The sequence below is a fragment of the Spermophilus citellus genome (assembly GCF_964194105.1).
Source record: "Spermophilus citellus genome assembly, chromosome: 16".
NCBI classification, from domain to species: Eukaryota; Metazoa; Chordata; class Mammalia; order Rodentia; family Sciuridae; genus Spermophilus; species Spermophilus citellus.
The window spans coordinates 1,426,288-1,440,885 of record NC_138196.1 but is presented as its reverse complement, the minus strand read 5'-3'; the positions used below and the strand labels follow the sequence as shown (position 1 = coordinate 1,440,885).

General features: G+C 34.6%; 1 protein-coding gene across 1 annotated transcript in view; it reads right to left on the bottom strand.

Moving 5' to 3' along the window:
- Positions 1-14,598, bottom strand: part of LOC308634962 (transport and Golgi organization protein 1 homolog) — a 33,149-nt gene that overhangs the window by 6,317 nt on the left and 12,234 nt on the right. The window contains exons 3-15 of the mRNA XM_081269192.1: positions 12,807-12,938; positions 10,544-10,565; positions 9,531-9,619; positions 9,213-9,290; positions 9,014-9,124; positions 7,706-7,777; positions 7,422-7,526; positions 6,667-6,789; positions 6,463-6,568; positions 5,386-5,441; positions 5,207-5,297; positions 4,898-5,036; positions 71-172 (exon numbers count right to left, since the gene is read on the bottom strand). Coding sequence (XP_081125318.1) covers positions 71-172; positions 4,898-5,036; positions 5,207-5,297; positions 5,386-5,441; positions 6,463-6,568; positions 6,667-6,789; positions 7,422-7,526; positions 7,706-7,777; positions 9,014-9,124; positions 9,213-9,290; positions 9,531-9,619; positions 10,544-10,565; positions 12,807-12,938 — 1,226 coding nt within the window. The remainder of the gene's footprint in view (positions 1-70; positions 173-4,897; positions 5,037-5,206; positions 5,298-5,385; positions 5,442-6,462; positions 6,569-6,666; positions 6,790-7,421; positions 7,527-7,705; positions 7,778-9,013; positions 9,125-9,212; positions 9,291-9,530; positions 9,620-10,543; positions 10,566-12,806; positions 12,939-14,598) is intronic.

The window sequence follows — 14,598 nt, the reverse complement described above, 5'->3', positions numbered from 1 at the left end:
AAAAGATTAAAAAAGAAAGCTAACACTAGTTCATTAGACATTGACACCCTCCTTTAGAAACTGAACTCACTTGTAATTTTTAACTTCCTGTACAGCGGAAACCACCTTTTCATCTGCAGCTGACAGCCACTGCTCTTTTTCTAGTCTCTCATATTCTTCCTGGCTCAGTTTCCTAAAATAAAGCCAGTTATCAAATCAAAAGTTTCTCTCTGTGAATATCACTTCCCACAATTCTATAAAATGCTTAAGCACATAAAATAGGAATTCAAACCTGCAATTTTGTAAATCAAACTCTGGCAAATCACTTACATTTTCTAACTTCTCCTCTTAATTCTCTACTTACCAGTAAATAAAATAAATGTGAAAACAACATGTGCCCCAAGGGCAAGTATCCTGTGTGTAAGATAATAAAAACTCACTTTACTTCAATGTGGAAGATCAGGACTGATCAACCTAACATCATTAAACATATTAGGATAAAGCAGGGGATAATTCTTTTCTCGTTTCTGCCATGGGTAGGACACTAAGTATATCTTTGTCATGGAGGAACTCTTTTCTCAATCCAAGACTGGTACCATAATAAAGATATAGTCAGTCAAAGAAAAAATCTTCTAGAATATGTCTTTTAGCTATGCAATTAACCACAGAACATTTTTCACACTTTAGATATCTATTTCAAAAGAATTGCAATTAAGCAAAAAGACAAATCTGAGTTTTGATAATGTCTGTCAACCAGAAAAAGAAGCCAAACTGACCCACGATCAGAGTATTATCTACTGACAAGTTTTAACTCTGATCATGAAACTCAAGATGTTCATCTACTGAGACAAAGGTAGCCACATTTAATGATTTAAAAAATACTATTTTCTGCTATCCTTGTACTACTTTAGCCATAGTTCCAATTCAAAAGATAATTAACTTGAAACTTAATTTTCCATAAATCAGAAGAATTATAGTAAAAAAGGATTATTGATACCAAATAGAAAAAGGGGATTATATATTCTTATATAGCTTCTCATTTAATTCTTCAGCAAGTATTTTATGAGTGGCTATAATATACTAGTTACCTTGTAAGATGCTAAAGAATAAAAGAGCTCACTGTTTCAGGTATAAATGACGCCTAAAGGAATATAATAATTTTCCCCACTGGCTTAAGAAGGAATATGGAGAAAACTGAATCTAGAAGGACAGAGAGAATTTTGTTTCCAATTATCAAAGAGTTAGTCTGAGAGCACTAAGAACATTTAAAACATCTTTATAAGAATATAAAATTGTGTTTGAAAGGATCCAAGCTAAAAAGGCAGTGAAGATATATGTATGTGGCCAAGATCCATTAGAAAAAGGAATCTCAGAATTACAAGTAAGGCTGGCACTTTGAGGTACTTTTCTCCTAGGTTTTCCCACATATTGAAGATAACACAAAGATATAATGAGTCTGAACTAAGCCTTCATCAAATTCCTGGGCTTAGAGGAAAAAAGAAGTGTTTGGGGCTACAAATAAAGGGACCCTTAATAAAAGCCCTAGCCTTTGAGTTTAGATTAGAAAGTACTGCACACTTAAGTGATGAACAGGCAAAAAATCCAAAAGGAACAATACTGAAACATTGAAAAGACAAGTCATTTTTGAATTGTCTTAATTGCTAAGTTTAAAGTGACAATCTTACTCAAGTAACCTCAACACTTTTCTATAAGAAGATAACTTCATCTTAGTCCTCAAATTTCATCTATAATTATCACAACAATGTTAGCCAATCCAAACTGACCAGGCACTCCATAAGACAAAATTCTGTGAGAAAAAAATCCCACAGAAAAGGAAACCACCTAATGGGGTTATCCGCACATGTTTTAAAATCACTGTGCTTTATATAGTCAAAAAAGTAAAGTCAAGATTATGAATTTCAGGGCTGGGAATATAGTTTAGTTGGTAGAGTGCTGCCTTGCATGCACAAGGCTCTGAGTTCAAACCCCAGCACCACAAAAGAGGAAAAAAAAAAGATTATGAATTTTGTCAAAGGATTAGAAACTATAAAACCAAGAAATAGTTGGGTGTGGTGACCTACCTACAGTCGAAGATACTCAGGAGGCAGAGGCAGAATGATGAGATTAAAGATGGCTTGGAAAGCAGTAAGACACTAGTCCCTTATGAGAAAGAGCAAGGAGTCTGGGGAGGTGGCTCAATAGTAGAGCACATGGCTCAAGGTCCTGGGTTTGAGCTGTAGTACTGAAATAGGACTGGGGTTGTGGCTCAGTGGTGAAGCACGTGCGGGGCACTGGGATCAGTCCTCAACACCACATAAAATAAATAAAATATTGTGTCGGGCTGGGGATGTGGCTCAAGCGGTAGCGCGCTCGCCTGGCATGCGTGCAGCCCGGGTTCAATCCTCAGCACCACATACAAAGATGTTGTGTCCGCCAAAAACTAAAAAATAAATATTAAGATTCTCTCTTTCTCTCTCTCTTAAAAAAGTCCTATAAAAAATAAAATAAAATATTATGTCCATCTACAACTAAAATAATATTTTAAACCCTGAACTTTTTAAAATCCTAAACTCAATGAATGATTTTAGCAGCAGATTTGGGAAGTAAAATAAATCATAGCACTTTTAAGACAGGTCAGAGGAAAATATACAGAAGAAATAAATCCAGAATGTAGGAGGCAGGGGAAATCAAATTCTAATACGCATTATTATAATCAGAAGAGAGAATGAGGTAAAATCAACATTTAGAAAAAGACTCGAAAATTCAATAAATGTTTAATGGTTCCAAGCAACATAACTGCAAGAGGAAAATGTGGGTGGGGTGGGGGAAAACTACACCTAGGCACTTCCCAATACAACTGTTAAAAAAAACAGAGAAATGACTACAGGAACTAGGGGAGGGATAAGACCAAACAACAATGATAATGGACTCCTTAAAGAAAAAATTTAAAACAGATGGTAATTAATTGGATATTTTTAAATTGCTAAAACTAAGTAACAGTCAAAATTCAGTAGCCAAAAGAAAGATCCTTCAAAAATGGAAACTGGTTTTAACTCTAATCATAAAGTTCATGTCAACCTAATACAGATTGTAAAGGTAGCAATATTTAGTGGATAAAATACTATTCTCTGTTTATCCTTGTACTACCTTTGATACACTAATCAAATCTATCATTAAAGGACAATGTTCAAATAGAATGAAAATAATTTCAAATAAGAAACCAACAGTGTAGAATGCAGAACTACAGAAACTTTAAATATGTGTATAAATTGAATGAATGCCTTGTGGAGTTCACAGTATATGAAGTACTAACATACAATGCCACAACAGTTATCTGATTCAGGAGCTACTTAAAGCCCATAAAAAAAAATAATAAACCTATTAATCTATGTCAGGTTTTTATTAAATCCAGAATATATACCATGGCCTTTAAATTATGAGAAGATGAATAAAATTATAATTATATAATTATAATTCCATTATAATTTATGATTACATCAAGCTTATACAGGGGATGAGGAAAATGATTAAAAATATTTAAACTATTAAAAAGATACAAGGAAGAAAAAAAGAACAGGTCATCAAATAGAAAGCAAATTCTTCATAAACCACAGGCACATATTGACATGGACAGACTTATATTTTAGAAAGTCCACTCAAGCGGCTATAGAGAAAATTACTAAGAATTTGAAATAAATTATATAAAAATATAAATAACGGAGAATGAAGACAGATCACCTAGGTTAGAAACAGAAAAGATGACACAGGCTTGAACTAACATAGTACCTGGGGATGAGTAAAAAGAGTACAAACCACAGATGATGACTGAATGAATTTTGGAGGAGTTGAGGAAAATAGTGCTACAATTTAACTGCATTACAAAGAAAATTAATTGCCATTTAGGTCATTCATATTACTAGTAGGGACAGAGAAAACAAGTGTTCTTTTTAAAAAAAAAGTGATAAAATGAGAAATGTTTCTTTGAAACAGGCCAGGCATTTAGAACTGGCCTGAACAAAAATTCGAGATTCTAAAAAGGTCGCTTGGAGATCAAAGAATTTTAGAAAAGTTAATGGAAAGGTTTCAATATTTAATGCATTAATTAGGCAACAGAAGTCAAAATACCTAAAAATAGTTAGGTCTGTAAGAAGGTCTGTCTTTGCTTTAACAAGATTATATATATATATGCCGAAGAGTAAAATCAGGTGCAAACAAATAAAATATGACACAAAAAACCTATTTTTAGAGAATTCAAGTATTTTTGTGGATTAAAAACTTCAAATGAACTTTCAAAAAATAACTAGCTCCACACTGAGAAGATTAATATATAAATATATACTACAAACAAGTACTTCTGTAATCATAACTCCTAAGGTCCTTGCCACAGTTCAATTTTTAGTGTGAACATCTGAGATATTCAAGTCCAAAACTTGTACCATCAATAAGTAAATATTATTCCTTTTTGAAGTTTTTATTCTACTAAAACATGTCATTCCAAATCACTCAGTATTTTTAAAGGTCCAGAGTTAGAGATACAAGTTCAAAACATTAGAATTACATAACTGATCACAATGAAAGGTAATTAAAATAAATAGTGGGATCATAGAAAGGGTCTAGATCTTTGAGAGGTATCTCCACATCAGTGACTGTTAATACCAGTTTACCACTTCCTGCCTTCATATGAATTTGACAATTGATTACGATGTCCTCACAGCCTTAGTTTATGGTTCCAACTACCTCAGGACTCTTAAGACTGACGATGGAAAGAAAAATGCAACTTATAGGAAACAAAACACAAAGGAAAAAAGACAAATCTCTACTTATTACAACTAGAAGAAATTGTAAATAATCTTAAGAAAAGATAAAATTATCTGTTAGTTCACACAGTGATAACAATAACAAACAATGAAAATCTTACTTTTGTAATGCCATCTCATTTTGCTGGTAGAGTTCATTTAAAATCTCCACTTTCTGCCTAAGAGTTTTGCATTCATCTTCCAGTCCAACTTTAGAAGACCGTAGTGAATTGCAGTCACTTTCTAATTTCTTTTTTTGGTCTGTAAGGATAAAACAGCTTATCTCTATATGTGTACAAGGACTTAAGAACTTGTTTGAGGGAGTAGTGCCAAGAAAAGTAAGAAGAATGAAAGCAAGAAGCCATTCTTTATCTTTCCAATAAAATTTTAAGTCTTTCCAACATGGCAATTTCTTCTCAAGAAGAACCCACCTTCTAGATTATATTTTGTGGACATCGAGGCTGTTAGCTTAAGTTGTACAAGTTTTAGATCCTCTTCAACTACTGATATTGTAGTTTGTGTCTAAAAATTGCACAAAAGAGAGGTATTCTTAAAAGTGAGGCACAGGAAGAATTCACAGGCACTATGGGACTCTTACAAAGAACTATACCCGAGAGACATCCATCATCTGCTTAATTTGATCTTTGATCTTCTCGTTCCGATCACCTAAAAAACAAAAGACTTTAGCTTTTTCTTTCCTTACTTTTAACTCTATATTCTCCTAACTTCCCCAAACTAAAGAATGATTGTGTTCAAACACCAAAAGAAAAAAAAAATCAATTAAATAATTAAACTGATTAGACTAATGACTTTTAAGAGAATTGCAAGCTTAGATTTAAAAAAGAAAAAAAGAGAGAGGTGAATTTCAAACTGGGGTTGTGGCTCAGTGGTAGAGTGCTCACCTAGCATGTGTGAGGCACTGAGTTTGATCCTCAGCATAAAAATAAATGAAAGTACTGTGTCTGTCTTAAAAAAAAAGGTGAATTTCTAGTATGCACAACTAAAATGTTATCTATGCTATTCTTGTAAGATAAAAGCTTTTCTTCTCTCTCAGATCTATCTTCACCTGGGCAAGTAAGTGTCTTGTTTAGAAAGATTCAATCCTCTATTTTCTCCCTGAATCTACTACCAGGTGTGGTTTGAAATACTTGCTATGTAAGCAATATCCAACTTGGGAGAAAACATCTGGAAATATTTTCCTCATCAGTAAACACTGTTACACTCCCTCTCTAGCTTTCTGATAGTCTCTAGCCTCTGTTCTCACAGCCTTAGTTTATGGTTCCAACTACCTCCGGACTCTTAAGACTGACTGTGGACCTTAAAACCACAGAGCCATAGAGATGATGAGTATCAAAATCAAGTATCATCTGCATAAGTTAAGAAATAAATTTCTCTTACTGTACAATGTTCAATACTTAGAGGTATAGGATGTGATTATTGTAGCTGCAGTGTACTTACTAGTTTTCAATGGGATAGAAAAAGTCAGTGTTCTTCACATGCCTATTGCTACATTATACCCCAGCAACCCACCTCTGCCAATGCAACAGACATATCTATAGATCCAGTGATATGTGTCTACAACCCTGAAGCTTAAGAAGAAATTCAGCCAGCTGAAAAGTAGCATCTGTATACTTAATTAAAGACAGGAAAGCAAAAAAGGATTCAACCTCCCTGAGACTGATCTTACCTGCTACCTCTCCATTGGTTAATTCATCTGACTCATCTCTACTTTGATCCTCAGATTCAGATTCACATTGTAACCGATTCAACTGTGTGATGTCATTAGTCAAAGCCTAGAAAAGAAGCAAAAGGTTGGAAGACTCTTGATTTTAATTCAGAAGATTTCAGGAGAATTCATGAGATGAAACATGTATTTGGAGTATAAACTTACATTAATAGTATCATCTTTGTGACTAAGAGCTACTTGTAAATCTTTCTGGGACTTCTCAAATGATTTCATTTGTTCACTGAGCTCAGCGTGTGATGTACTCCAGTCTTTGACTTCCTGCTGCAACTGAAAAGTCAAAACACATGAATTCCTATGGGTTAGGGAGGGGTTTCTGCACTGGATATATCAGGACTACAAGACTTAGACAAAGAAATAGAGAGCCATAGTCCTCAGTGGCCTGCCTCAATCGAGGGGGTTGAGACCTTGGTTAAGGAAGAGGGCAGAGTGGCCCCAACTCTCACAGCTGCAGTAAGAACATCAGAGCTATCAGGAAGTTGACCCTGTTTATTGCATTCCCCAGAAAATTGCTGCCAATTCAAATAATTTACCTCCAGCAGGAATGGCTGGGCACATATGACTGTCTCCTAAATTTAGATTCCTTATCATGTAATCTTCCCTTGGCCGGTGAATCAGTAACTACTCAAAAGAGGATCATAAAATACTTAATTTTCTGATTTAAAAAGTTTCTTTGAGGCTATGCAAGTTAATAACTGATTGACATTTGATAAGAAAAGCAATAATCCAAAAATCCAAAACAGATGGAGACCATATATATGCACTCAATTTGGGGAGCATTGCATATCTAGAAAAGGTCCTACATGAATATTCCTTACCTCAGAAACAGATCCAAGAAAGATACAAGATAATGATATTCACTTCTCTAGTTTACATTATGTATGACATCAAATTTTCTTTACCTGTTCATTCTTCTTCTTAAGCATGGTATTTTCTTTCTGAAGCTGACAGCATTCCAACTTCACCTTCCCTTCACGAAGCTTAGCTTCATTAAGGACAATTTGAAGCTAATGCAAAACACTACAGTTAGTGAATTAATTCCAAAGAAAAAACAAAGTTATACTTTCCCAAACCAGACATCATATAGTTCTCATTTTTTGCACATTTTAGCACACCTCAAATTTTTGGTCTGAAACAAAAATAAGATGTAGTATTAATATCCGTTAGCAAGAGTTGGCAGCTTTACCTCTGAAAGTTCAGAAGTATTCACTGAAATGACATCTTTAAGCTTCTCTATAGATTTCTTATTTTCCCTTATCTGCCAGGTGAAAACAGAACACAAAATATGCATTATGATTTCAGTAGAAATACTGATATATATATATGTGTGTGTGTGTGTGTGTGTGTGTGTGTACACACACACACACATATATATATACTAAAAAAGATAAACACAACAAAATTTTTGTCAAGCCATCCCATTACATTTCAGGTAAATGCAGGGGATCCAGCTTTGGACTAAGCAAAATTCAAGAACTGAAAGAGATGAGGGAAATGAAGTCATAAATATTTCATGGCATCCACAACCTTACTGTTTATGAGATAACCAGAAAAAAAGGTCAAAGTATAGAAAATCATAATGCAATAAGTAAATAAAATGTTTTAAAGCATAGAAAATTAACTAATTAATTACTGTTTCAAGTAAACCAGTTCAAATTAGTAATTTTTTTTCTAGTGATAGAGAAAAAATTTCCCAAGATCATTTTTGAAATTTTCTTATCTGAAGTAAAAAATGATAACATTTAAGGAATAATAGACTAATCTCACATACAGAAGAATTCCAAAAAATTTATAAAGATTCTCGCTCCTTAAGGAAGTGGACATAACTCTGCAATCTTTGTTTGCAATGCCTGGGATTGAATCCTGGGCCTCATGCATGCTAGGCAAGTGCTCTACCATGAGCTGCATCCTGAGTTTGTAACTCTTCATACTTTAACTGTGGGCTGTGCATGGTAACTTCCAAAGAATACAATATGAAAAGGATTGGAAAGAATTTTTACAGTGGAGAAATCTTATAAATACTACCTCAGCTAGGTGATCAAGCTTACTTGGGGGTAGGATATTTCAGAACACACTCTCTACTATCTTTTGCAACTTTTATGTAATTACAGAAACTTATAGAAATTGAAAATTAAATATGTAAGTAAAAATTTTTTAAGTACAGAAAATTGATTAATTCATTACTCTTTCAAGTAAAAAGTAAACAAATACCGATCAACTGGACAATAGGTTTTTAGTTGTTCTGCATGTTTCCAAGGGCAGAGCAAAGCAATATGAAAATTATCCAAGGTTGAGAATAAAAATATTTCCTAGGCCCATAAAAATAATTTGTTGTATCAATACTTAAAAGTTCCACAAAATGGGCAGAAGTGGGTTCAACTTCCTTGACTCCTAATCTTACTTTAGTTAACAGCTGGACTAAGTTCAACTTAACCAATTTTACAAAATATTTCAAAAGCCAAATTGCAGTAACACTTAGCAGCAAAACTCTTACCAACTCCTGATTCTTAGCTTTCTGTTCTCTCTCAGATTCTAACATAACATGAAGAATTTTAGCTCTCTCATCCAGAAGTTCTTTAGCTTTTTCAAGAAGCTTCATTTTATCCTGGAAAAAAAAAGGTGTCAAGATTACTCACTCATTACATTTACTTTTGAGTTTAGAATGTAATTCCCCCCAAAGAAGAGATTTTTACCTTATATTTATTTGCTTCATCAGAAAGAATCATATTTTGTTTCATGATCTCTTGGACCTGTTTCTTTGATTCCTTTATCTATGTAAATAAAGCATTCAGAATTAAGATACACAAATTATAGTGCTACTATACAAGTTACTTCCAGACAAGTGACCCTTTCTAGAAGAAAGCAGTACTTAATACATATGACTGCTTAGAATTTGGATGATTTGTAGGAAATAATGAAACAAAAATTTTAAAATATGATTTTTAAATTAAAACAGGTAGAAATGATTCAAGCTAGAACCAAGGGAGAAAGAAACAAAAAAATAATTATACCTTCTGTTCATAATTTGACAATTTCTGCATTAGTTCTTCATTTTCTTTCATGAAATTGTTCACCTTTTTGGAAATTTGCTGTTCATTGACTAAAAGGGGGAAATACACAAGATTATTACAATCACTAAATGAAATTCAATTACTCAATCTACTAAAAGCAAAGACATGTTATATGGTACTATGAGGAAATACTTCTTAGCATAACTATTATGCTTTTAAAAAGCAATCTATGCTTATTAGCAATAAGAGTATAAAAATTATTAAAATTTAAGAAAAATATAAGAACAATGATATTTTGCTGGGCGCAGTGGTGCACACCTGTAATCCCAGTGGCTCAGGAGGCTGAGCTAGAAGGATCCCAAGTTCAAAGCCAGCCTCAGCAAGAGCGAGACACTAAGCAACTAAGTGAGACTTGGTCTCTAAATATAGGGGGTTGGGGATGTGGCTCAGTAGAGTGCCCCAGAGTTCAATCCCAGGTACCCCTCCCATCCAAAATGATATTTCAATTTAAGCTTATTTCACAGATGGGAAATACAGTAAAGTGTTGCAGCTTGATATTCCTCCCTTCTCAAAATACTTTCTTTTCAGAAAATGGAATCATTTAATTCTTTGCAAAGAAAAACATAAATGAGAACATACTGATTCACATTACCGTTCTTTAAATTATCTACTCAATTACTTAATGCATGATTAAATCATTAGCATACAAATACTCTTCAAATGTAATACATCTGCATTACATCAATATTCAAAAGTTAATCTGCCCCAAATTAAAACTTATCATCATCTCCCTATCCACAATTTGTTCCTCCTCTTTATCTCCTATCTCAGAGCTGGAACCATCATCATCCACTCTATTATCCATGCTAGCAACCTAGGAATAGTAAAATTTTCAGGAGGTAAAAAAGATAATAGACATTAAAAATCACTGTATCTACTTCTAACATACATAAAACACACATCAAACACCAATACAAAGGGTTATTACAAGTTTAAGAAACCTAAAAATTTACCTTGATATACTCTATCTTTTACCTAGAAGAGAGAAAAAAGATTAAATTTGATGTCAAACATCTGCTCAATAGAAACAGCATTCCTAAAACAACAGTCAGAATCATAACCAAGTGAGAATTTAATAACATTCTGGTTCAGGATAATAATTTATAGGATTAAAAATAAGTAAAGGTTAACAAGCCTTTTAAATTTAATTGGTAGTGATATTTCATAAATAGCCTCTGACATAAAAACACTAAGATATGTACCTTATTTCACAGTAAAGATGTGTGTGTGTGTGTGTGTGTGTGTGTGTGTGTGTGTGTACTCAAAATCATTTACTTGACAATTCTAAATAACCAGGATAAAGTCTAGAAACAATGACTATTCAAAAGGAATCCGAGGAAACAATATTAAAGGCATAATCTTTGTACTAAGATATGCCACTTTCACTCACCAGAAAACATCTTAGAACTCCAATTTAAATTTGGCTATTGGCTGAATTTAGAAACTAAGAGGCTACATCATCTTATTTCTGCAAACCACTAAATATATAGCAAGAAATCTGAAAGGGAAGACTGCTAGAAGAAAATGTACAAGCAACAAGAGAAATGACAATTAACATATTCTGGAAAGGACAAAAACAATCATTTCCAAAAGACAGCAATAAACTGCCTGATAATAAAACCTAAGCAGAAATTTTTTTAAAACATCACTAAAATTCTTTGTAACTTAGCATATTACTTTCAAATGTTATAAATGGTGATGGGATACTCAGATGTCTCCATGGATCATCCATGGGATCTTCGTAATAGGAAATTGCATTCAGAAAACTCCAACACAGAAAGAAATGAACATTTCTTTAATGTCATAGCCTTGCTAACCTTTTACTCAAAATGACAACAGAGGAAAATGGGAAGTAGCATAAAAGCAGTCATCTAAGGTAAGAACTAAAGTTCCAAAGTCAAATGCTGAAACTGAGGAGCAACAAGCTAGGAACCAGATCCCACATAACCTAGTGAAAAGAGAAACAGGTACCGGGGTTCTTGAAATGAAAGAAACGAGAGAAATATAAAACGTTTTCCTGTTTTTCCCTTCTCTTTATCCTTCTATTTCCTTTTTCCTTTTAGCTGAGAAAAAGTTCAATGAGATTAGAAAATTCCTCACAGGAATCCAGGCAAACGATTCTTCTATTTAAGAAGGGAATACTTTTTAAGAGATTTTACACTCAATTGTACAAGGAGAGGAAACTTATCTTAACAATGATATGTCTGAAATAATTAAGAAATCAGAAAAAGAACACTCAGATTTGAAAAGATTTGTATCCAATGCTTTTGGCCTCTTTAACTGTTAGGCTTTTCATATGCAAAGTCCATTTACCTAAAATAATTTTCTTCCAATCATGTTAAATAACTATGAAACAGAATGACCTACAGTACAAACATAAGTATGTATAAGCGCATATATGCACACACACACACACACACACACACACACACACACTTATACATATATGTACACACATACACAGAGATAGACTAATTCTGCTCAGGAAAAAAAAACTTAATGAACAAAACATTTAATGGATTTTTGGACAACACATAATCTATACTTCCAAATAAAAAGGTATTTTCTGAACATATGATCAAATCATAAAATCTGGGAAAAATTTATATAAAAGACTGGAAAAATTATCTCATCTCCTTTTTCTCATTTTACTGTATTTCTTTGCAGCATTTCCCCGTTTATATGTGTTTATATTAACATACAGTTCATCAACATTTAAATCTTAGTTTCTGCTTTTTTTCCCACTTCACATTTAATTGTGAGCATTTTCTGTACCTCAAAGCTTTGAAATAAATAAATCTGCCTACTATTCCATTAATCGAACATACAATAACCCCTAAATGAATTATGTTGTGCTAAGTCTTCAATCTAATACACTGTTCCATTGAAAAACATTACCAAAATCTTCAAAGCATAGTTATTTCTTTAAGATAGATTACTAGACATATATGCTACATAAAAGGATATTTATCTAACCTATCCCACCTTTTATCCCACTTTTAAGACTTCTGATACATATGAAACTACTGGTCAGGATGGCTGTAAGAATTACCAGTTCTACCAAATGCACCCACACTAAATTATTTTATAAGGTTAGTTTGACTTAAACCACTAATTTGTGTTTTAGCAACTGAAAAAGAAAAAGGGGGGGGCAGTGACTATATAAAATAATCCTTGTGCTTATGTGCTAAGGTATAAGTAAGTTAATTTACTCACAACAAGAGCAGTTCTCCAAAAGAAAATGACAAAGGATACAATCCCAAAGAAAACAGTGAAAACTACAGGCTTCCATGGTAGTCCATAAAAATCAGTTCCAGGTTGAGTATCATCAGGCAACGTAGTAAACAGCTGAAACAGACAAATTAGAAGAAATGGGAAACCTTAAATTTATAACAAAACAGTCACAAAGAATCATGGCAATTCTAAACCAACCTCCTCATCAGAAATCCACCTCCTCAATATTTTCCAATAGCTTCTTCAAGAGAGAGGATACTGGCAGTCTCATATTTTTTGTTTGCTTGCAGTGTTTTCAAGTATAATGAATCTAAATACTTTTAAAAAAATATTTATTTATGTATCTTTAGTTTTAGGTGGACACATTATTTTGTTTTTTATATGGTGCTGAGGATCGAACCCAGTGCCTCATGCATGCTAGGCAAGCGCTCTACCACTGAACCACAACCCCAGCCCAAATCTAAATACTTTAAATTGAGCATACATTTCCAGTTTGTAACAGGCCCTATATCATCACATTGTCTAACACCTGGCTAGAATCCCTCTGGATCATTCTTTTCTCTTAGATAACCTGGTTTTTATAATTTAAAAAATTCATTTAAGACAAATACTTAAATATATGAAAGAACTAATTAATTTTATGGCAACAAATAAAAACAATGATGATATATGTATAAGATTTTAAATCTTACTTCCATTCCACTCTTATATAAACAGATAAGTGACATGTAATTTCAGACAACTCTTGAAAACTGGCTTAGATAAACTTCTCTGAATTTAACATCCTTCTATAAAATTTAAAGCCTAATTTTAAATGGTTGCTCAAAGGCAGTGCAGTAAACACCTGCCTACTCTTCCCTGTTTTCACCGTCCTCTACACGGAATAGGAGATAACTGTCATTTGGGCCCAATTTCCCAGCAGTCTCAGTAGGGAAAAGACCTGTAGTAACGTTAGCTGTTTGGATTGTTGGCTGCATTTCAGAACATACCATAAGGTTGTCACCTCTATTCCGTCAAAAAAAAAAAAAAAAAAGTGCAAGTGGGGAAAGCTCAAGTACACTCTCACCGGCCTCACTTAACAATACAGTCACGTCCTGCCTGCCTTGGGCCTGACACACTCCATTTCTCCGTCGCCGCGACAGTCAGTGCACCCACTCTGCCAGAACTCAGCCACCCGCATGCCAGAGCTGGGGTCCCTCCCTGGAAATAGGACCCTCACCTCCAGTAGCTTGACTATGAGGGCTGCGTAGAGCACCGACAAGGGTCCCAGGAGCTCCGGGTCCCCCGGGGAAGCAGTGACAGAAGGCACAGTGGCAGGTACTGAGTCCATGGTGTAGGGACAGCTGAGCGGAAGCGACGCTTCCCTGCAGAACAGCACAGGACCCTCTCTTTCGCCGTTTCCTACTTCAGTAGGACCCAGCACAGGGGGCGGGTACTGGGAGTGAACTTTGCCTTCCTCCACCGCAGTGCTTTCCGCCCAAGGCACGTAAAACGCATCATCAGAAGAAGCCCTGGGTGGACTGCAGTGAGCAGAGGGAGGATGCCGAGGGGCGGGGCCGGGAGCGGAAAGAACCAACTGCGGAGCCCGGCTGGGGACAGCGGGAGGAGCGGAAGAGTCCAAATGAAAGGACTCTAGAAGGAAAGAGGCTCACCTGTCCCCTGAACTGGGAGAGGACCGGCGATTTAGAAGGCCCTGGAGGAAGCCAGGGAACTAGCAGAAGGGGATTATAGGCAGAGACTAGGAAAAAGGAGAAAGTCAGGCCTCCCAGCCCTT